General features: G+C 36.6%; 5 protein-coding genes and 2 pseudogenes across 8 annotated transcripts; 4 read left to right on the top strand and 3 right to left on the bottom strand.

Annotated features, from left to right (window-relative positions):
• Window positions 1-2,423: 2,423 nt before the first annotated feature.
• Window positions 2,424-4,179, top strand: LOC106452308 (WD repeat-containing protein 43). Its single transcript, XM_013894384.3, has 7 exons — window positions 2,424-2,570; window positions 2,654-2,758; window positions 2,852-3,087; window positions 3,181-3,263; window positions 3,337-3,448; window positions 3,535-3,597; window positions 3,784-4,179. The coding sequence occupies exons 1-7, from the start codon at window positions 2,528-2,530 to the stop codon at window positions 3,973-3,975; spliced, it is 834 nt and encodes a 277-aa protein (XP_013749838.2). The 5' UTR covers window positions 2,424-2,527; the 3' UTR covers window positions 3,976-4,179.
• Window positions 4,180-4,282: 103 nt separating this feature from the next.
• On the top strand, window positions 4,283-5,033 carry LOC106452292 (late embryogenesis abundant protein 1). Its single transcript, XM_013894364.3, has 3 exons — window positions 4,283-4,395; window positions 4,511-4,576; window positions 4,658-5,033. Exons 1-3 carry the CDS (start codon window positions 4,333-4,335, stop codon window positions 4,844-4,846), a joined length of 318 nt encoding a protein of 105 aa, XP_013749818.1. The 5' UTR covers window positions 4,283-4,332; the 3' UTR covers window positions 4,847-5,033.
• Window positions 4,990-6,637, bottom strand: LOC106452281 (broad specificity amino-acid racemase RacX). Its single transcript, XM_013894356.3, has 2 exons — window positions 5,487-6,637; window positions 4,990-5,417 (listed from the first exon to the last, which is right to left on the bottom strand). Exons 1-2 carry the CDS (start codon window positions 6,192-6,194, stop codon window positions 5,148-5,150), a joined length of 978 nt encoding a protein of 325 aa, XP_013749810.1. The 5' UTR covers window positions 6,195-6,637; the 3' UTR covers window positions 4,990-5,147.
• Window positions 6,638-7,709: 1,072 nt separating this feature from the next.
• Window positions 7,710-10,351, bottom strand: LOC125587497 (annotated as a pseudogene). The gene has a single exon (XR_007323781.1). The product of XR_007323781.1 is annotated as an agamous-like MADS-box protein AGL61 (transcript).
• Window positions 10,352-16,408: 6,057 nt separating this feature from the next.
• LOC106452271 (uncharacterized protein At1g15400) lies at window positions 16,409-17,445 on the top strand. Its single transcript, XM_013894350.3, has one exon. The coding sequence runs from the start codon at window positions 16,805-16,807 to the stop codon at window positions 17,219-17,221; it is 417 nt and encodes a 138-aa protein (XP_013749804.2). The 5' UTR covers window positions 16,409-16,804; the 3' UTR covers window positions 17,222-17,445.
• On the bottom strand, window positions 17,270-18,818 carry LOC106452263 (annotated as a pseudogene). The gene is made up of 3 exons (XR_007323780.1): window positions 18,430-18,818; window positions 18,265-18,354; window positions 17,270-18,188 (listed from the first exon to the last, which is right to left on the bottom strand). The product of XR_007323780.1 is annotated as a peptide deformylase 1A, chloroplastic/mitochondrial-like (transcript).
• Window positions 18,788-21,598, top strand: LOC106452251 (sulfite oxidase). 2 transcript variants are annotated; one of them, XM_013894327.3, is made up of 12 exons: window positions 18,788-19,030; window positions 19,253-19,416; window positions 19,497-19,612; window positions 19,705-19,804; window positions 19,883-19,958; window positions 20,060-20,178; window positions 20,257-20,352; window positions 20,476-20,586; window positions 20,660-20,761; window positions 20,892-20,939; window positions 21,029-21,244; window positions 21,331-21,598. In XM_013894327.3, the coding sequence occupies exons 1-12, from the start codon at window positions 18,913-18,915 to the stop codon at window positions 21,445-21,447; spliced, it is 1,383 nt and encodes a 460-aa protein (XP_013749781.1). In that variant the 5' UTR covers window positions 18,788-18,912; the 3' UTR covers window positions 21,448-21,598. The 2 variants fall into 2 exon arrangements, with proteins under 2 accessions (XP_013749781.1, XP_013749771.1); XM_013894317.3 differs by having other exon boundaries at window positions 19,883-19,964.
• Window positions 21,599-23,597: the final 1,999 nt, after the last annotated feature.

Raw genomic sequence — 23,597 nt, 5'->3', positions numbered from 1 at the left:
AATGTTACATAGATCAAAAACATGTCATTTTGGTTGATCCAAATTTGAAATATCTTACAATTAATATAAGGGATGGACCAACTGTGTGTTACGGTCTAAATTTCATACATATGCTATGTTTAAAATATTTGTTTGGTTTTCTTTCCAAAACTATGCTTCTTTATTCTCTGCATCCTTTTAAAAATATACTTTTTATATGTTCTATCGGCTAATTCGATAGTTTCAAAAGGAATGTGTTTACTATTACATAGATAAAAAACGTATCATTATGTCTGATCCAAATTTGAAATATCTTCCAATTAATTTAGGGGGTTGACCGATCGTGTGTTGCGGTCCAAATTTCATGATAAATCCTATGTTTAAAATATTTTTCTGGTCCTCTTTCCAAAACTATGCTTCGTTGTTCTCTGTATCCTTTTAAAAATATAATTTTTATAGGTTCTATCGGCTAATTCGTTTAGTTTCAAAAAGAATGTGTTTAATGTTACATAGATCAACAACGTGTCGCTCTCTCTTATCCAAATTTGAAATATCTTACAATTAATATTAAAGGGTGGACCGACCGTGTGTTACAGTCCAAATTTCATACATATGCTATGTTTAAAATATTTTTTTGGTCTTCTTTCTAAAACTATGCTTCTTTATTCTTTTCATCCTTTTAAAAATATACATTTTATATGTTCTATCGGCTAATTCGGTTAGTTTCAAAATGAATGTGTTTAATGTTACATAGATCAAAAACATATCATTATGTATGATCCAAATTTGAAATATCTTCCAATTAATATAAGGGGTGGACCGATCGTGTGTTACGGTCCAAATTTCATAACAGATGGTATGTTTAAAATATTTGTTTAGTCCTCTTTCCAAAACTATGCTTCGCTGTTCTCTGTATCCTTTTAAAAAATAATTTTATAGGTTCTATCGGCTAATTCGGTTAGTTTCAAAAGGAATGTGTTTAATGTTACATAGATCAAAAACGTGTCGTTCTGTCTGATCCAAATTTGAATTATCTTACAATTAATATAGGGGTTGGACCGACCGTGTGTTACGGTCCAAATTTCATACATATGCTATGTTTAAAATATTTTTTTGGTCTTCTTTCCAAAACTATGCTTCTTTATTCTCTTCATCCTTTTAAAAATATAATTTTTATATGTTCTATCGGCTAATTCGGTTAGTTTCAAAAGGAACATGTTTAATGTTACATAGATCAAAAACATATCATTATGTATGATCCAAATTTGAAATATCTTCCAATTAATATAGGGGGTGGACCGATCGTGTGTTATGGTCCAAATTTCGTAACATATGCTATGTTTAAAATATTTGTTTAGTCCTCTTTCCAAAACTATGCTTTGTTGTTCTATGTATCCTTTTAAAAATATTTTTATAGGTTCTATCGGCTAATTCGGTTAGTTTCAAAAGGAGTGTGTTTAATGTTACATAGATCAAAAACATGTCGTTCTGTCTGATCCAAATTTGAATTGTCTTACAATTAATATAGGGGGTGGACCGACCGTGTGTTACGGTCCAAATTTCATACATATGCTATGTTTAAAATACTTGTTTGGTCTTCTTTCCAAAACTATGCTTCTTTATTCTCTTCATCCTTTTTAAAATATATTATTTATATGTTCTATCGACTAATTCGATTAGTTTCAAAAGAAATGTATTTAATGTTATATAGATCAAAAACGTGTCGTTCTGTCTGATTCAAATTTGAAATATCTTACAATTAATATAGGGAGTGGATCGATCATGTGTTACAATCCAAATTTCATACATATGCTATGTTTAACATATTTGTTTGGTTTTCTTTCCCAAACTATGGTTCTTTATTTTCTACATTATTTTAAAATTATTTTTTTATAAGTTCTATCGACTAATTCGACTAGTTTCAGAAGGAATATATTTAATGTTACATAGATCAAAAACATATAATTATGTTAGATCCGAATTTGAAATATCTTCCAATTAATATAGAGGGTGGACTAATCGTAACACACGTCCAAATTTCATAATAAATACGCTATGTTTACATGTATTTTCTCGTTTTGGTGTATGTATATTAATTGTATATACATATAAACTTACATTTTAAAGTATAAGATTATTTTACATACGTGCAAATACATGTCTAGTAGAAACGTACAAACTACATACCATTACGCAGATGGAAGGAATTAGCGTGCGTTAAAATCAAAACCGAGAGGCTTCCAACTATTTCTAGAAATACTTTCATTCAAAATTTTCTTAGGGAGAATAGGTATTGAGGAAAACGTGACAATACCATTTGCTTGTTATAAAATTAAGCGAAAAAATAAAGCATTTATACAAAAACATAGTTGGGAACAGATTGCACAGTAAACTCAGCCCAAGTATTCAGTCATGTCGGCCCAATAGAGAAAAAAAAAAAGAATACTTCAACCCCCAACCTAATCGAACCCGACCCGTAGCTGAGGCTAAACCCTAAACCCGCGTAGTCGTCTCTCTCTTTCCGCTTCTCACGTCCACACCGCCGACCATGGCCAAAGAGAAACTGAAGCCTCTTCCCACATCTGACGGAGGTTTGCTTCACTCTCCGATTGCTCAATTTCACCTCTCCGCATGGCGTAACCCCCTTTCCTTTTATTTTCTGTAAATTCAACAGGTGAAATCGCCGAGAAAAAGAAGCATAAGAAGAAGAAGAACAGGAAGCGAGCTGAACCCGATCCCGATCCCGATGTGCCTTCGACAAGAGAGCCGCGTGATTCCGGTAACAAAGATTGTTGAGTATAAAGCTAGAGGTTTTTCTATGGGCTCAGATCTTACATTAGGGTTCGTGTTTCTTGATATATACGAATGTTAGGTGTTGATGAAGATAGAGATGGAGGGGTAGTAGAGGATGCTCACAACGAGCCAACGATGGGTGATAAGTTTGAGAGTCTTCACTTATTAGAGGGAGAGAAGCAGAGTAGTAAGGATTCTGCTCCGGTTGATGATAAGCCTCCTACCGCAGCCTCTGTGAACGTTCTTCTGAGACAAGCATTGCATGCTGATGATCGGTCTCTTCTACTTGATTGCTTGTACAACCGAGATGAACAGGTTTGGAAGTTATTCTCTGTCTGTGTTTCTTTTACCCTTTTTTTTTTTTTTTTTTTATTGATTGTTTTTGTTCTCTCGGTTTATGTTTCACAGGTGATTGCTAACTCCGTTGCTAAGTTGAATTCAGCAGAAGTACTCAAGCTTCTTAATTCCCTTCTACCAATACTACAATCTAGGTGAGAGTTTTGATCTGTCTATTTGTGTTGTTGAAGCTGATTTTAAACTTGTGATTTTTATTCTTTATTGCAGGGGTGCGGTTTTAGCTTGTGCGATTCCGTGGATAAAGTGTCTGTTACTTACTCATTCCAGTGGGATTATGTCTCAAGAGTCATCCGTGCTCGCTTTGAACTCCATGTATCAGGTTTGGAACTGCTTATTAGTAAGACAGAACGTAAGTAAGGATAGATGAGTGATTAATATTCTATTTGATTCTTTTTGTTTGTGCAGCTCATTGAATCACGGGTTTCAACCCTTCACACTGCCGTTGAAGTTTCAAGCAGCTTAGACTTGGTATGTATTGCATTCCCCTCGAACGTAGAAACAAGAATTTTATTCCATTAGATTTTGGTGTTTGATTCCATTGATCGCTTTGGGAATTAAATAACGCGACAAAAGTTCTGAGCTCGCTTTGCATCGATAAAGTTGATTAGGACTGTGTGTATGTTACTGATTCGTCATTGATTGTGTTAATGGTAGCTTGTGGACGATTTGGATGATGAAGAAGAAGAAGATGAAGGTCCCCTTGTCTATGAGGACAAGGACACTGATGATGAAGAGGGACAAGGACCAGATGAAGCAATGGAAACAGATGAAGATGCAGACGAATCAGAGGATGAAGCAGCTGATGGTGTCAACGAGTTTGAAGATTTTGACGACATGAGCGATTGAGGAAAGACTCCTGGAAACCGAAAAAGTTTTGATTTGCGTGAGGCTGTTTGGTTGTTAGAATCTTAAGAGTGGGTCTAAAAGGTGCAGTCTCACGTCAAAAAGTCTCCGCATGAATTCTCTAATACGTAATGGTTGTATTGACTAGACTTTGTTTTGAGAAAGAGTTTTATTTTTTCATATAAGTAAAAAAGAAATTGACGTGGATATGGAAGGTAAATGTAAATACGGGTGAAAAAGTCAAAAGCGTGGTTGAGAAAATGATGGATCATAAAAGCGAAAAGCCTTCCTTGAAAAATGGAACACCAAGAAAAATTGTTTATAAAGACAGCTGACATTGTTTGACAAGAAAAGTAAGAAATGGCGAGCAGACAGGATGAGGAGTTCAGTGTGAGGGCCGGCCAAATCGTGGGCCAAGCACATGTCAGTGGTCTTGTTCAATTTCCCCACTACTTGTGACTTTTTGCAATCTATTAATTAGTGTTCGTATGACAAAAAAGATTTATGTAACGTGGAGAAAACTGATGTTTGGTATCAGGTGAAGAGGGCTGAGTGCAAAGCAGACAACACCAACTCTTCCCAAGCATCAAGCTTTCTCCAGGAGGTTAACTAACACATCAACTCTACATGTTTTGAATTTTCTTTCTTTGTCTTTGTTAAAGATATAAGAATGGTGATTAACCAGAAAGGAGAGAAAGTGAAGAGCATGGCACATGACGCATCAGAGGCAGTGAAGAACTCATTGGGGATGAACACTGACAACAAAAACAACAACAATAACAATGAATATAAGAACAAGAACCCTTTGGACAATAAGAATCCTAACAACACAACCTGTCCAAGCATGCCTGGTCATCCTCCTGCCAATATTTAAAAACTCATATTTTGTCTTTAATCTTTTATAATTTCACTAATAATTGTCTGTAATAAGGAATATTACACAATGTATCCAAGCCAACACATGTTCAAACTTATTTGGCTTTAGACATGTTCACACTTGTGTTGGATCCCAACAAATAAAAAGACTTTGGTATTACTTTTGGCAATGATGTTCTTTCTATTTGACACACACCGGTCTCCACCAGCTATTTTCTTTTCACATACACACACATCCACAAAGTCCAACTATGTATACAATACACAAACTTCAACTATGGATTCATTCCTTAAGATCATCATAGACTCTCTGCCCATTTGATGGCGGACCTTGCAAGTGCATCCATTGGATCAGCACACTTCTTCAGCAGAGGATCATCCCCTGGCAAGAGTTCCCTCATCTCATCTGACCCTAGCACCACCACATTCACCGCCTGAACCAACAGCACCTGCAATGCTATCCTCAAAAGGTTCCTTGCTCCTTCCATGTCATCTCTCTTCATTGCTTCTATAGCTGGGATCACAGTGTGCTCCATTGTCGCCTTGTCTGGAAGCACCGCCTCAAATCCCTATTTACAAAAAAAAAAATCAGACAAAAAAAAATGATAAGAGCTAATGGACACAACATGAACACTCACATTGTTCTGTAGTCTCTCCTGGTAGAACCCTGCGGATAACGTGGCACTTGACGCCATCACACCTACACGCAGAGGGTTCCCAGCTTCAAGAGGCTTCATCTTGGCCTTTTCAAGCTCTTTGACAATGCAGTCACCCATGTGAAGCATAGGAACTGAACTCCCTTCACAAACCTCATCGTACCATGTATGCGCGATATGACAAGGCATTAAGATTAGTTTAGCTCCACACCTCTCAAGAGATCTCCTCTTGTTCCTTAGATTCTCCACAATCTGGTTTTGATCCGCTGGAGTGCGCTTTACTCTATGGTAGAGAGAAGGGTAAGAGTTCTCCTCGTATAAGAGTAGCTCCTTGTTGAGTTTAGGATCCGAGCAAAGCACAAAGGGTAAGGAGCTCTCACCATCTTTTGAGCTCCAATCCTCGAGTTTCCTAACGAAGTTGAGAGTGGAATCAGTTGAAATGCCTCCGATAATCCCCACCGTGCTGGCCTGCCTGAGCATAGAATCTGCATGGAGACTGTTCAAACTGCCTCTTGAATCAAAACCCTTTATGGACTTGGGAAGATTGTTGTTGCTTTCGTCCATATGCAAGAGGGTTGAAGACGGTGGCGTGGCGAGAACACGACTCAGTCTTGTCTTGCATGATATCCTCTTAGAGAACCATACCTGAGCTAAACCATGAGATGGGATTGTGAATATCTGAAGAGACATCACCAAGCTTCTGTCTGAATATCTGAAAGTGTAACTAAGATTCTAGAATCTATAACATCCACTCACTTTCTGCACTACTTAGTGCTCCTCATTAAGACAGAAGCAAACCTCTAGATGAATCAAGAAACTTTATATATAGAAGATTCTTTTGGAAAAGAAATCTATGTTCTATTCAAAAAAAAAAAAAAAGAAGAAATCTATGTAACTCATTGAGCAGAATGAGTGATTGCCTTTATGGTTTTAGATGGTAGAAACAAAAAGGAAAGAGTACTAAAGTAACAGGTGGGGGCATCATAACAACGGTCTCAAATGAATCTAATGCTTGTCCATCTCTATCATCTGATTGAGAAACGGACCAATAGTAGTCGCATCAAGTTGAAGTGATGAAAAATCACCTCAAAATGTAAGGCGATGGAATCAAGGAGAAGGTGGTGGTCTGTCTCTGTCTGGTTCTTTTTTCGGTTTCTTGAGATATTTATATATAAATATATTTCCTAGCACAACTTGTGGGTTGTCTTTGTTAGGTGGATTCCTTTGCCTTCTTGTTTGCTACTGATTCTTCACATGGTACGTCACATTCTTCTTGTCGGTTACTGATTTCTCCAGAGAGACGTGTCGTGTGTTTGTAAGAGATGTACTGCTGCAACATGGAGGGGATGGATGATCTTCTGAAGTTTCTTTGCTCACTTGTACAAAAGAGAGAGAGCTTTTTACTGAAGGAGAATTTTTTAGAGCAGCAATAACATATTCAATAGGAACCGAGCTTTCATGCGAGACACATATACAGATTTGATTTTAACATGTAAAATGCGATATACAGTACATACAATCATTGAAGTTCTATTTGTAGGAAAAAAATAAAATGGAAACAAAAAGAATTGATGAATCACTTGTATATTAATTGAGATACATTACAACATTGTTTTGTAGCCACGTGTCACTGTGAAGATGAAATTCAGAATTCGTAGATAAATACTTTGGTCCATCTTAACTTATACTATACTTTTTATTAAACTAACTATTAAATTAATTAATAGTGTACAAAAGAATATTATCGCATTTTCCTTAAATAAAAGTTACGTAATTGTCTAATATTGCCTAATATGAAATATTGTCTAATATGATTAAAGTATATATGACAATTTATGATTATGAATAATAAATATTTGATAACAATTTTTGTATCTTAGCTCTTTTTTGTTTAATTTTATATTATTAAAAGATATTAAACAATCCATTAACCATATAACAATAAAAAAAATTATATGTTATATTTTGGATTTTTAAAACGACTATAAATTACTAAAAATGTTAAATGTCTCACACTAAAATTTTGTGATTAATGGTTTAACTTTTTGGTAATAACAAGATAGACATTATTATAAATCGTATGAATACGAAGTTTCATTCACTAGACATTCATATTATATATTAAATATAGTTTAAAATTAACTATAAAACATAGAAAAATGCTTAAATATGATAATTTCTAAATCGGTATTGAATAAGTATTGAAACCTTATTATTTTAATTTTGAAATTTGCATTAAAAAATCGTACATTAGAAATTTGTGTTTATCATATGAATATGAATTTTCAATAATAAATATTAATATTAAAATATACTATATATCTATGCCCATGTAACTAAAATTTATTTATATACCATATAAAATAAATAAAATGATTGTTTTGATTAATTTACCAAAACATTATCGTAATATTGTTTTGATTTATGTGCTTATTCTAATTTAATTATATACATAATACATATATGAATACAAATAAATAATAATATATAAAAAATATTTTTATATATAACATTCATTCTGCGCCATTGCGCGGATCTTAAGCTAGTATTGTAGTACAACAGAAAATTATCTAAAACTTCTATTTTGTCCCACATCGGTTACTTGACTTGTAATTGTTGTGTTTATATAAGTCCTTAAACCAATGATTTTATGTCGAGCTCAGTAACGAGTGCTTGTAACCCATGTGGGGATGATAAGTTGGTAGAACACTGGCTCGGCCAACGGGTCTGATTTGATGTGGCACTGTTCTAGGCTGCCCAACCCAAGCTGAGAGTGGTCCGTGTGTGTTGAGCGAAAGCTTGGCGCAGACGGTTCCTAAAGTGGAGGGCAATGCGTGAGGCTGGTTTCACAGAGCAGCGATCACCTCCCTCTCTCAGTAGTGGATGGATAACGGCTCAACGCCATTCATATCCATCATGGCCTGCTGGCTCGTACCCAGCTGAACCACCAACTTTTTTATTGACATCTTTATCCATAAACGGACATCATCAATTTTTTTATTATTTAGTCTGTCTTTCGTTACACTTTGCTGCGTGTGACTCAGGAACAAACATGTCCATAGCCAGAATAAATGCAAGAAAAACCAGTAGACATTTTGTTCATGCAAGAAGGAGGCATCACAATTGTGTTCATTAGCTCCTCTAGCTCAACTTTCATTTTATGTAACTGAAGCAAACTCATGTCCATTTTACTCTCTCTTTTAGTTTTGCTCATCTCCCCACCTCTCTTCTTCGACCTGGCTCAACACCAAACTTAACTCGCTCCTGTGTTTTCCTTCGGTTGCCTTGGCTGCCCACAGGAAGTGTTGTTTCTGTAGCGATTTCAATACAGAGTAGACGTTTGGATGGCCAAACGAGAAATGCTTATTAACGGGAGAGTATACGATGATTGCAACCTCTACACCGCACAAAGTGTGTAGCTGCTTGCTTTCTTGAAGAGACCAGCTCTGCGTTTTGAGAACCTGACTTGCATGTGGGTGGCTCTCCTTCTCTATCTTGGCCATCCGAATCCTTTGCCTTCCGACGCTTCCTCGAAAATCTTGAGTGTGGGTTTGGCAATTGGCACTATCAGACTTACATTTGTAAGTTGTAACATCCATTTTGTAATTTTTAGCAAAAAAAAAACAGTCATTTTGTGTGGTAAAAAAAAACAGCCATTTTGTAATTACTCTTTTTATATTTAGTTTTGTTGATAGACGATAATGAAAAATCTGAAATTGTTAATGTCTGATTAAGGAAGATTTAGCCATAATAACATAATATTAACTTTCCCTAGCTAAATGTTTTCTTTGAGGAACCGATTTGCTAATCCCACCACATGCACGTGTTTGTAGTTAGTTTTTAGATACATGACATGAGAGGGTGGATGAGTTGCTTGAATAAAACTATATAGTATACGACGACGAACTTGACTTCGTTACAAATTGGCCACCGAGTTATTTTGACCCACTTTCACCCCTCCCTATTACAAATTTTTTCTTTTCATTTCAGATTTGAAACGAGAGATTTGGTATCTAATGTCATCCTCGCCCATTATATTTGGTTACGAGGAAGATTTTGTTTTAGATTAAATAAATCGTCGCCTAAAAGTCAATTATCGTGTTCGTTTCCACTTTATAAGCTATTATTATCTAAACCATACCATTTGTTTCAGTACTTATAAATAATAAAAATACGCTATTTGAGTTTTAAAATATAGAAAAAGAAAAGCCAACAGACAAGTTTTCTATGGATCTGCATAAGAATTAAAGAGGATTATGTGCTGATACAAGTTGTAACGAAAAATGAATTCAAATTGGATACATCACCACCAAACCAATGAATCATCATAATAATAAATAGTAGGAGTAATAATAATAGTGGACCAAGCTCATTTAAAATAGTGAGAACAGAAATAAAAAGTCTGGAACAGAATGATTGATTAATCACTTATAATCCTAATTGTTAGAAATATGAGAGAAGTGTTGCTTTGAAAGTTGTGTCTTTCTCATTAGCTCTCACTATCAATATATAGTGGAGGTTCCAAGGGTTTACAACAAAGGAGAGTATCTACACATTTATTACATATTGACCACAAATATCTAGACTTGGTCAAAGCTCATAAATGCTCCGGTTGAATGAGTCTTCATCTTGACTAGTCTTGGTCGGATGTAGACGGACCGGAGACGGGTGTAGACGGACCGGGTGTAGACGGACCGGATAGTCGGGTCAGATGTAAACCTCCCTGATGGTTAATGGCAATCCACATATCCATATCATGGATTTATAACACTCCCCCTTGGATGCCATAACCATATCGGGCTTGTAATGTGCTAACGTTGCCTCATTAAAACCTCTCCCGGAAAACCCAAAATCCAATGTGGTAAAAAGGGAAACCAAGGACAGGAAAAAGAGTACAACACACATTACTCCCCCTGATTTGGACATCACTGAAGGTCCTTGAGTCTCTGCATGCCAATCTGCTGCGTAAGCTTCCTGAATGTGCTGGTGGGAAGTGACTTGGTGAAGAGGTCGGCTGAGTTCTCACTTGACCGGATTTGAGTGACGCTGACCTCCTTGGCTTTCTGCAACTCATGTGTGAAGAAGAACTTGGGTAGTACATGTTTGGTTCGGTCACCTTTGATATACCCATCTTTGAGTTGAGCAATGCAGGCTGCATTATCCTCATATATGATGGTCGGACCATTGTCCTCGACCATTCCACTATCTGATCGGATGTGTTGATTTATAGACCTCAACCATACACACTCACGACTTGCCTCATGCATGGCTAAGATTTCTGAGTGATTTGATGATGTGGCTGCTATAGTTTGTTTCATGGAACGCCATGATATTGCAGTACCACCATGAGTGAACACATATCCGGTTTGGGACCGAGCATGGTGTGGATCAGATAAGTAGCCTGCATCAGCAAAGCCTACTAAACCATCTTTGGTTTCATTGGTATAAAATAGACCCAAATCCTTAGTTCCTTGAAGGTAACGTAGGATATGTTTAATTCCATTCCAGTGCCTTTGGGTCGGACATGAACTAAAACGGGCTAGGAGACTCACGGCAAAACATATATCTGGTCTAGTGTGGCTAGCCAAATACAGTAACGCTCCTATGGCACTGAGGTAAGGCACTTCTGGACCCAGGACATTCTCATTCTCGTCCTTAGGACGGAATGGGTCAGTGTCCACTCCAAGGGACCTCACGACCATTGGGCTGGTCAATGGGTGAGCCTGGTCCATGTTAAATCTCTTGAGTACTTTTTCTGTATATGCCTTTTGATGCACAAGGATTCCTCCTTTTATGTACTCAAGTTGTAACCCCAAACAGACTTTAGTTTTACCTAGGTCTTTCATTTCAAACTCTTTCTTGAGATATTCAACTGTTTGGGCGATTTCCCCAGGGGTTCCAATGATGTTCAAATCATCAACATACACTGCTATGATAACAAATCCTTTGTTTGCAAACTTCTTTATAAAGATACATGGACTGATAGGGTCGTTCTTATAGCCAACTTTGGCAAGGTATTCGCTTAAGCGATTATACCACATTCGACCACTTTGCTTAAGTCCATATAAGGATTTGTTCAGCCTTATGCAGTGTTCTTCTCGAGAACCTTTATTAGCTTTGAGCTCAACACCCTCTGGTAATCTCATATATATTTCGTTATCCAGTGGACCATAAAGGTATGCGGTTACAACATCCATTAACCGCATATCCAAATTTTCTTTGATGGCCAGACTTATTAAAAATCGAAATGTAGTTGCATCCACCACAGGGGAGTATGTCTCCTCATAATCGATGCCTGGTATTTGTGAGAATCCTTGTGCAACAAGCCGTGCTTTGTATCTTACAATTTCACCATATTCATTTCTCTTCCTCACAAATACCCACTTATATCCCACTGGTTTAACATTATAAGGTGTCCGGATAATCGATCCAAAGACATTCCTTTTCTTAAAAGATTCTAACTCCACGTTTATGGCTTCTTTCCATTTGAGCCAATCTGATCTTTGAGTGCACTCTAGTATAGACGTGGGTTCATGATCCTCATCTAAGTCCATAACATCAAGGGCTACTTGGTATGCAAATATATCATTGATGTCGACATCATTCCGGTTCCATCTTGTCCCAGACATTAAATAATTAATTGAGATCTCATCATTAGCACCTTCAGTACCATGAGGCTCGGCGTCCCGAGTCTCATTGGTTGGTACCTTAGGCATGGCCATTTCGGCCTTGTCTGGACAATCTATGACCTCGGTTTCTTTTGCACCTTTCTTTAGTTTCCGAGGTCTTTTATCTTTGGAACCAATTGGTCTACCACGCTTAAGACGTGCTTTAGACTCTGTAGCCACTTGATTGTGTCCATCTTGGACATCAATACTTATTGGTGCATTACAAGCTGGTATATAGGACTTAGTCACTCTTTTCGGGTCAGCAAAGGAATCAGGCAATTGATTAGCTAGCTTTTGCATATGAATTATTTTCTGGACCTCTAAATCACATGATTGAGTCCGAGGATCTTGCCATGATAAGGATGTTTGATTCCATACAATTTCTTTGCCCAGCTTGTTATTTTCTCCCCCTAATGTTGGGTACTCTGATTCATCAAAATGACAATCAGCATATCTGGCCTTAAATAAATCTCCAGTAGTAGGCTCAAGATATTTAATAATGGTTGGAGAATCAAAACCAACATATATTCCCATCCTCCTTTGAGGTCCCATTTTTGTTCTCTGTGGTGGTGCAATAGGGACGTACACAGAACATCCAAATGTTTTGATATGGGATACGTCTGGCTCATGACCCGAGAGTAATTGGGATGGAGAATATTTATGTTCACTGGATGGCCTTATGCGTATTAATTCAGCAGCATGTAATACCGCATGTCCCCAAGCTGATACTGGTAGCTTCGACCTCATGAGTAATGGTCGAGCAATCAACTGGATTCTTTTAATGAAGGATTCGGCCAATCCATTCTGTGTATGTACATGTGCCACGGAGTGTTCCACACTTACCCCCATGGACATACAGTAATCATTAAAAGCTTGGGAACTGAATTCACTTGCATTGTCAAGACGTATAGTCTTTAGTGGAAAATCTGGAAAATGGGCTCGCAGTCTTATGATCTGTGCCAATAGTCTTGCCAATGCTAAGTTTCTAGATGATAATAGACAAACATGCGACCATCTGGTCGATGCGTCAATGAGGACCATAAAATATCGAAATGTCCCACAAGGTGGGTGTATTGGTCCACATATATCACCATGTATTCTTTCCAGAAAGTTTAATGTTTCCTTACTCACCTTTCCAGGTGATGGCCTTATTATTAATTTTCCTTGTGAGCATGGAATACATGTAATGCTCATAGGGATAGTTATCCTATCTTTCAAGGAATGGCCAGTTGAGCTCGAGATTATTTTGCGCATCATGGATCTGCCAGGATGGCCAAGCCTTTCATGCCATTGTTTAAAGGCTTCTCTGAACTCATTAGGAATTGAAGTGTTAGCCTCACTCGATTTTATATTGGCACAATAGAGGCCTATTGATATAGCAGGGATAGTCTCTAGGACTTTCTTATGGCCTTGGGCATTTTCATAAATCAAGAGGAATTCTTTCTTTCCCTCGCCCCTAGTTTCAACATGTAGATCATTCATGCGAATGTCTTTGAAACTTAACAGATTTCTCTTTGATTTTGGAGAATATAATGCATTAGAAATTTCTAAATGCGTGCCTTTAGGCATCACTAAGTGAGCCGGGCCATGGCCTTCAATAAGGCTGGCCGTGCCTGCTATAGTATTGCTATAATATGATATCGAAATCTTCATATTCAGCCACTTGTAAGGAGGTCTGAAGTCTCAAAATCCTCATGACCATCTCTGCCATGGGCTTGATCATCCTCATGGTCCAGATCATTCTCATTATCATAATGGACGAAATTTGCCTCAGAGTTCTTGCCCTTTATGCTCTCCTGGTAGAGCTTAACAAGGTGTTGGGGAGTTTTGCATTTATTAGCCCAATGATTGGTCATCCCACAACGATAGCAAGCAGATTTGGTCGAGCTCGAGCCAATGATTGGCTGCGACCAAGATGGTCTCGTGGTTGAAATCCACGGCCACGTGGTTGAAATCCACGGTTACGACCTTGCCATCTACCACGGCCTCTCATGCGACCATGGTATGACTCTCTTGGAGTCTCATCCTTTGGCTCTACGGCCGCATGTGCCTCAGGCAATGCTTTAGCACCAGGAGGCTTTAGCTCACTGTTCATCATGAGCAACTCATTGTTTTGCTCAGCTAGCAACAAACAAGAGATTAAGGCAGCATAAGTGGAGAAACCCTTCTCTCGGTACTGTTGCTGAAGCACAACATTGCTGGTGTGGAATGTGGAGAATGTTTTCTCCAACATATCAGCATCAGTAATAGTCTCACCACAAAGTTTCAACTTTGAGACTATTTTGAACAAAGCCGAGTTATATTCTTCCACAGACTTATAGTCTTGGATTCTCAGGTTTCTCCAATCATAAAGGGCTTTTGGCAATATCACAGTTTTCTGATGATTAAATCTGGTTTTCAACTCTGTCCAAAGTCCCAGAGGATTCTCAATTGTGAGATACTGGTCCTTGAGACCTTCAGCAAGGTGATGGCGAATGACAACAAGTGCCTTGTAATTATCCTTGTCTGATGGCTCAGTGCCTTCAGTGATAGTATCACCAAGGTTTCTGGACCTTAAGAGGATTTTGGTATCAAGCTCCCATTGGAGGTAATTATCTCCGGAGAGATTGAGGGAAGCATATTCAAGGTTGTTGATTTTCGACATCTGAATCAAATATCCATAAAGGAGTAAGGATTCATAATATAATTCAGGACTTGAATTTATATGCCAAGGAGATTGATGATTTATTATGCATTTTATTTTCAGAAAATATTTTATATGTATTAAGATAAAAATTTTGTCAATCAATGTGGATGGATTTAAAATGCATCATGGACAAGACAAATAACTTTTATAATGTTCAAGATATTTGTAAACCAAAGTAGATTTTCAAAATCGGTTAAAACTTGGTTTATAAATTTTGAATAAAGCAAATGTACTAAATTTTAAATGGAAACCGATTTTGTCTAACTATATGCAAACAGTGTGAATCATTTAGATGCAAACAACATGAACCACTTCAGACGCACTAGTATCATCATTGCTAAAGCTATGCAAACATGTATGTTTGGTTTCAATTATGTGATACCTATGTCCAGTTTTAACAATATGATAGTTGGATGCATGCAAAGGTCAGTTCATGGATGATTCAAGTTCGATCTAATGATTTACTAAATGATGCTATCAGGTATGCAAATGATCAGTACATAATTTAATCATAGAATCAAGTTCAAGGATGAAACTAGATCAAGTTTTATTTTAACTAGCAAACTTATGTGATCAAAATTCAGTATGATATAAAATCGGTTCATGGTTGGTTTAATTAACAATATGATCAAATGATTTCAACCAGATTTTATTCTACCTTATGACATATCAATTTTAAAACAAGACTATGGCTTATAAAACTTTTAGAAATAATTTTCAGTCAAAGATATGCTTTTAATAAAATCAAACAAGCATTTATAAAATCGATTATGCATTTATAAAATCATAAAAGGTTTTTAAAACTTTGATAGTTACAAAATAAATATTAATAGTCAAGGATATGCAATGAATGATTTTAATTTCGATTTTATTGATGGGTTGACTGATTTTAGGAGTTCTGGCCGAAAATGGCACAACAAGGGATTGATGGAATTTTGTTTTGGCCAGATTATACACTTATGTTTATCACATCTGGTAAAATGGCCAAACAAAAGGATTGAATCAAAAAGGTTTAAGCTTTCTCTAATAATTTTATGATTCATAAGTTTTTATAAACAAGATTCATGTAGATCTTTAGGTATTTTGATAAGTTTATAAGTTTTTTAGAGAAACATAGAACCTTTAGAGAATTTTAAGTTTTATGGATTCAAGATACTTTTAGAATCAAGTTTCATATGGATCATATGGATCATAGAAACAAGATCAATATTTTAAATCCATAGATTGTTTATAAGTTATGGATTCATATAGATCCTAGATTTGTTTCAGACATAATGGTGTTCTATAGATTTCAAGGTTTTGATTTGTTTACCTTTTTCACCACAAGAATCTGAGAGGACCACCGTGAGAGTTGGCCGGAATTTGAGAGAGAGAGGAGTTTTCCGGCGGAGAGAGAGAGGTGGCCTGCTGGAGAGGAGGCTGAGCGCCGGTGGAGCAAAGGCTGAGCACCGGAGGAGCTGGCCGGAAAGAGGATCGCCGGCTGAGAGAGATTTCTCAGGTGGAGAGCACAATCGTGCTGATAACGTGTTAGAAATATGAGAGAAGTGTTGCTTTGAAAGTTGTGTCTTTCTCATTAGCTCTCACTATCAATATATAGTGGAGGTTCCAAGGGTTTACAACAAAGGAGAGTATCTACACATTTATTACATATTGACCACAAATATGTAGACTTGGTCAAAGCTCATAAATGCTCCGGTTGAATGAGTCTTCATCTTGACTAGTCTTGGTCGGATGTAGACGGACCGGAGACGGGTGTAGACGGACCGGGTGTAGACGGATCGGATAGTCGGGTCAGATGTAAACCTCCCTGATGGTTAATGGCAATCCACGTATCCATATCATGGACTTATAACACTAATCACTTTCTTTCTTTCTTTTTTCTCGTCTTTTAGCTCAAAAGAAGCGAAGAAATCGAGAGAGAGAGAGAGAGAGAATAACAGAGATCCATGGAAGGTCTTCAAAGATCAACCATCTCCTTCCGCCGTCAGGGATCTTCCGGCATAGTCTGGGACGACCGTGTCATCGCCGAACTTAACAAACAGGCCAACGAGCAGAAAGAAGAAAGTCAACGCGACGAACAGCCTAAGCCGCTGTCGGAAACCTCGGAGCTCCCGAAACAGAACCCCAGCGATGAGAAAGACAAGCTCAGGCCGATCAAAACCGGTGTTGCAACAGTCGAGATGTGTCGATTTAACGGCAGAGGAGCCGCACGACACCACAGAACAACCGGAAGAGTGTCTCCTGCGGTGGAGCCGCCGTCTCCGAGGTTGTCGACATGCGGTTGCTGCTCTGCGTTTGGGAAGAAACCGCCGGGGAAGAAGAATAATCAGAGGAAAAGGCCACCGAAGCGCAGATCGAGGTAGGCATGCAAATTAAAGAGATATGATGATATATAGTAATACTGTCTTTGATCTTCTTCTTTTTTTTTTGTATTTCTCTGTGTGGCTCTCTGATACAATCTTTATTTCTCTTCTGGATTTCCTCCGGTTAAGCTTTATAGATTGTGATACTTATGATTTTTTCTGGGTGATTTGTAAATTAGCTATCAAGATATAATTTCTGTATAAATCAAACCGACTTTCCGACATGGGTTCGTTCCACAATCTCTGTCCGAATTTTAGATTGAAGTGTGTTCCAGAGATAAAATTCCCGGCATGGGTTTGTCCGTTGATTGGAAAACGGACGGCTGTGATTAGATCTTTCCTTTTTATTTATTGTTTAATTAACTTAAATTTAAGCTCTAGTTTTATATTTGGTTGATCTGAGGGGCCATTTCACCGCCGCATTTCACGCCTTCGCCGCCGTGTCTTTTTCAGATCGAGCGAGATGACTCATTTCCAACTATTAAATAGCTGTCTTAATTTGTGGTGTGGTCTTATCGTAAATGAATAAAAAAAATCTTAAATCCCAAAAAACTTTTTATATTAAGCTCCCATGTTTTTTTTTTTTATATTAAGCTCCCATGTTTAAGAATCAAAAATTACATTAACAAACTTCTGTCGAAGAATCCGTCTGTCTGGGTCATTGAGGCCCGAGTTTAGGACAGCCTTCTGCGAGAGGCAAGTCCAAGTTGTCGACTGTCCTAAAAGTGCGTGGTATCATCTTATCCACATAAAGATTACCATCCAAATGATCGCACTCGTGCTGCAGAATCCTCGCTTGCCAACCTGAAGCATTCACTTCGATTCTCTTCCCTTGACGATCGTAGCCTGTGACTTCCACTTCAAGGTATCTCTCCACCGCACCTCTGAATCCATCCACACTCAGACATCCTTCAAAGAAGAGAGCTTTCTTGTTGCTAACCCCCTTAAGCTCCGGATTCACCATCACCTAACAACCAACCCCCAAAAGTTTAAGACTTTTGTCTCAATTTTAACAAAATTTTAAAAGTAATTATTCTGTTTACCAAGAGATCAAAAGGACGCCTTTCTTGAGCAAGAACCTCCTCCTTTGGTGCGTAACTTATATACTCTTTAGTATCTTCCAAAACAATAATCTGAATCATCACGAAAACATATTCAATCGAAAGAAGGGGACACTAGAAAGAAAAGAAAAAAACAGGCTAACTTACTCTTAAGGGGATACCAATCTGAGGAGCGGCGAGGCCAACACCAGGAGCCAATCTCATAACTTTGACCATATCATCAATTATCTTGTGAATACGCTCCGACCCGATTTCATCCGGGTCAACCTCTCGGGCCTTCTCGTGCAGAACCGGATCTCCAGCCGCTACGATATCCGGTATATTCGTTGGCTTCTTCTTCTTGTCCCCCAGACCCAACAGCCAACCTGCATTTGTCTTCACAGAGGAGGAAGCCGAAGAAGAAGAGAACTTATACAGACTACGGTTCAGCAAGTGGGAGGAACCGGGTGTTGAAACGGGGAAACGGGGAAACGGATTGCGCCGTGACAAACCGGGAGAAGACGAAGTGAGACTCTGAAAAGGGTTTCCATGGTCGTCGCTTTGGGGTCACAGAGGGGAGTCCCAGTCCCTATCGGGTCATCTCTTGAGATTATTATGGCTATTTGGGCCTGCTAACTCATTCGGCCCATTATGTCACCAGCCCAATGTGATTTGTCACTTTCTCTCCAAAACGTTTTGGCATATGTCGATCTCTCATTGCACTTCTTTTCACTCGAGCTCTCTCTCCTTCTCTCGTTCCACTCCAAAGGTTAGTCAATTACTTCGTTACTTATTCTCTTAACTACGATGGTTCCAAGTGTTTTCTACGATTATTCTCCAATTTTCTGTGTATTGGATCTGCATAGGTTTAGATGACCAAATACTCACTGTCTTTGATTATTATACTTGATTAAATGTTTGGATCGCATGCTTTTTTTTGTATCTTATAAAAAATATTCTCTACTGACCACAAAACACATTGTGATCCAAGCCACCAAAGTCCTTTCTCTGACCATAAAAAGCAAAGCAAAGGAAGCTTTCTTTCTGGTGGTTATCTGCAAAAAAAAAGAAGAAGAAGATATGCCTGGGATTCGTGGACCGTCGGAATACTCACAAGAACCACCTCGTGACCCTTGTTTCAAAGTCAACGCAAAGGCAAGCTCTCCTTTCTTCTTTGTTTTTTGCTATGTTATGTATTCATTCAATTTTGGGGGTGTGATGTGATGTGATGACAGGAGCCTTTCAACGCTGAGCCTCCTCGCTCCGCCTTAGTTTCATCTTACGTCACTCCCGTCCATCTTTTCTACAAGCGAAACCATGGCCCCATTCCCATTGTTGATCACATCGAAAAGTCCTCATCCTCTTTTATCTTACATCTTCAGTTGTCTTTTTCAACTTTTTGCCTTTTGTCTGATTCTGGATTCTTTTGTTTCCACTTACCAGCTACTCCGTCGCCGTCACCGGATTGATCGATAACCCAAAAATGCTATTCATCAAAGATATCAGGTCCCTGCCCAAGTACAACGTCACTGCTACTCTACAGGTCTCTATTATTTATTCCATCCTTTCCAATACCTCAGCCCCTTTTCTCAGTTTTCTTGTATTTGTTGAAACAACGCAGTGTGCTGGTAACAGAAGAACTGCCATGAGCAAAGTTAGGAATGTTAGAGGGGTTGGATGGGATGTTTCTGCCATTGGCAACGGTTCTTTTTTTTTTTTCTTTCTTTCTTTCTTTCCCCAAAGACTGTCTTTTTTTTTTTATATAATATAATAATAGTGCAAAGACTGTGCCTTTCAGCTGTCTGGGGCGGGGCCAAACTGGCCGATGTTCTTGAGCTTCTGGGGATCCCAAAGCTCACTGGCTTTACCACTTTAGGTGGCAGGCATGTTGAGTTTGTCAGTGTTGATCGCTGCAAGGTATATATATAATTATACTACTTTCCTTTCATCTTTTAGTTATGCATTTGGTTGATTCGTTCTGTGTTTCTAATATAGGAGGAGAATGGTGGGCCTTATAAGGCGTCCATCCCTCTTAGCCAAGCCACTAATCCTGACGCCGACGTTCTCCTCGCTTATGAGATGAATGGAGAGGTTTTGATATATCTTTCCCTTTTGCCATCTCAACATCAAAGAGTCTGTTTCATTTTTGTTTAATCTTCATGATCACTTGTTTGACGTGTCATCATTGCTTGTTTGTCCTTAAATGTTTTGAAGATCCTGAACAGGGATCATGGGTTTCCGTTGAGGGTGGTTGTCCCCGGTGTGATTGGTGCTCGTTCGGTCAAATGGCTTGATTCCATCAATCTACTCGCTGAAGAATGCCAGGTCTGTCTCATCTTTACTTTACCCTTTTTTTTTTTAGCAATCAGAAACTGCTCTAACAATGTTGTATTGAAAGGGCTTCTTCATGCAAAAAGATTACAAAATGTTCCCACCTTCTGTCAATTGGGACAATATCAACTGGTCCTCAAGGAGACCGCAAATGGATTTCCCTGTTCAGGTAGATAAATATTTTACCCTCTTTCTGACAGTTGTATGAACTGAGGATCTTTCAGTTTCTTTGCCATGTTCGTAGCTCATTTGATGATGGGTTTTGACTGATCATTCTTTCTTTTCTTAATGGTGAACAGAGTGCAATCTGCTCTTTGGAGGACGTGCAAATGGTGAGGCCTGGAAAGGTGAGAACTTTCGAGCTGAAAGTCATTTCCTTTCCCAATCTGATCTGACAAATGCAGAAGCAAATTCATTGTAATATTGGGTTTTACAGGTAAGCATCAAAGGCTATGCGGTTTCTGGAGGTGGGCGAGGGATCGAGCGAGTGGATATATCCATGGATGGAGGCAAAAGCTGGGTGGAAGCTTCTAGAACACAGAAACCCGGAAGGGATTACATCTCTGAACACAACTCCAGCGACAAATGGGCGTGGGTGCTGTTTGAAGCCACCTTTGATGTCTCCCAGAGTACCGAGGTCATCGCCAAAGCGGTAAAAGGCCTCTCCAACATTTATTCTCAGATAATAAGTGGGATTATTGACATTAATCTCGTATAAACAATTATGGGAATGAGCAGGTGGATTCGGCGGCCAATGTTCAGCCGGAAAATGTGGAGTCAGTGTGGAACCTAAGAGGGGTGCTCAACACATCGTGGCACCGTGTCTTGCTCCGTCTAGGCCACTCTAACTTGTAGATTAAGTTACCAGCGCTTTGTATGTCACATCTTTTTCGGTTTCAAAAAAACAACTCCTTTAAAAATATACTAGGATAAGACCCGCGCCTTGCGCGGGATTAAGTTATTATTTTTATTATATTTTGGAGAATGAAACAATAGTTTGGCTTCATTTGGATTACGGGTGTTCAACCCGGATATCGGGTTAGTTTCGGTTCGGTTCGGTTTTTTTCGGTATTTGGTTAGTAAAATATAACTACTATTCTAAATCAATATTTACTTTGAGTTTAGTCTTTCACATACTTTTGAAAGATTTCAACTGGACGACTAAATTGATCAGCCAATCTTGTTGCTTTAAATCATTAGTGTTTATATATATATATTATTTAGTTTGAATATTTATTAAATAAAAATTCATATGCGTTATATTTTATGATCATTTGTAACTTATTATAACAAAAAAATAATCTATTGATCACAAAATTTTCAGAGTAGGAATATTCAAATTTCTAATAATATATAGACATTTTGAAAAATTCAAATATAACATATAAGAAAAAATATAAATGTTTTTATTATATATTTAATGTGATTTTTTAATATCTTTCAACAATATAAAATTAAAAAAAAAGAACTAAGATACCAAAATTGTTATCAAATATTTATTATTCATAATAATTAATTTTCATATATATGTTAATCATATTAGGTAATTTCGTAGCTTCTAATTAAGGAAAGTGCAAAAAAAATTTTGGTAGATTATTTATCAATTAGATAGTTAGTTTAATAAAAAATATAATGTAAGTCAAGATGGGCCAACCTATTTTTCTAAGAATAGTATATTTTATATAGTCATTTATTAAATGAGAATTTATAATCATACAGTTCTATGATCATTCATATCATTTTATAACTGAATATTTAAATAATCGATAACAAAAATTTCAATGTGAAATCTTTAATAAGTTTATAATTTATAAATGTTTTTGAAAATTCATTGAAAGTTTTAATATTAAAATATTTATGTAATCTTATGGTATATAGTATAATCTATATATATATATATATAAATATATATGTTTTATTATTAAATGATATTTTTTACTCATATGGTTTTAAAATAATGTGTATCTTCTTATAATATTAAATAAAAGTTCATATTAATACAATTTTATGATCATTTGTAACTTATTATGACAAAAAAAATAATCTTTTGATCACAAAATTTTCAGGGTAGGGATATTCAAATTTCTAATAATTTATAGACGTTTTGAAAAATTCAAAATATAACATATAAGAAAAATTATAAATGTTTTTATTATATATTTAATGTGATTTTTAAATATATTTTAATAATATAAAATTAAAAAAAGAACTAAGATACAAAAATTGTTATCAAATATTTATTATTCATTATAATTAATTTTCACATATACGTTAATCATATTAGGTAATTTCGTAGCTTTTATTTAAGGAAAGTGCAAAATATTTTTTGGTACGTTATTTATCAATTCGATAGTTAGTTTAATAAAAAGTGTAATATAAGTTAAGATGGACCAACCTATTTTTCTAGGAATAGTATATTTTGTATAGTTATTTATTAAATAAGAATTTATAATCATACGGTTCTATGATCGTTCATATCGTTTTATAACAAAATATTTAAATCATCGATAACAAAATTTTCAATCTGAAATCTTTAATAAGTTTATAATTTATAAATGTTCTTGAAAATTCATTGAAAGTTTTAATATTAAAATATTTATGTAATCTTATGGTATATAGTGTTTAATATATATATATATATATATATATATATATATATATATATATATTTATTTATTTTATTATTAAATGATATTTTTTACTCATATGGTTTTTAAATCATGTGTATCTTCTTATAATAAAAATGTTAAACCAATTGATCATTAATTTTTAACATAATAATTTTAATAGTTTTAGTCATTTATTGTCGTTTTTAAAAATTCAAAATATAACATATACGAAAAAATCTAAATTTTATTTTTATAGCTAATTTGATTGTTTAATTTATTTTAATAATATAAAATTAAACAAAAAATGATGGAGGAGATATACATTGTTATCAAATCTTTATTATTAAACTCATTAATTGTCATATATATATTAGTCATTTATGGTAATTCCGTAGG

This window comes from Brassica napus, chromosome C5, assembly GCF_020379485.1.
Source record: "Brassica napus cultivar Da-Ae chromosome C5, Da-Ae, whole genome shotgun sequence".
NCBI lineage: Eukaryota > Viridiplantae > Streptophyta > Magnoliopsida > Brassicales > Brassicaceae > Brassica > Brassica napus.
Note: the sequence above shows the minus strand (reverse complement) of the source record. Positions and strands in the feature narration are given on the sequence as shown.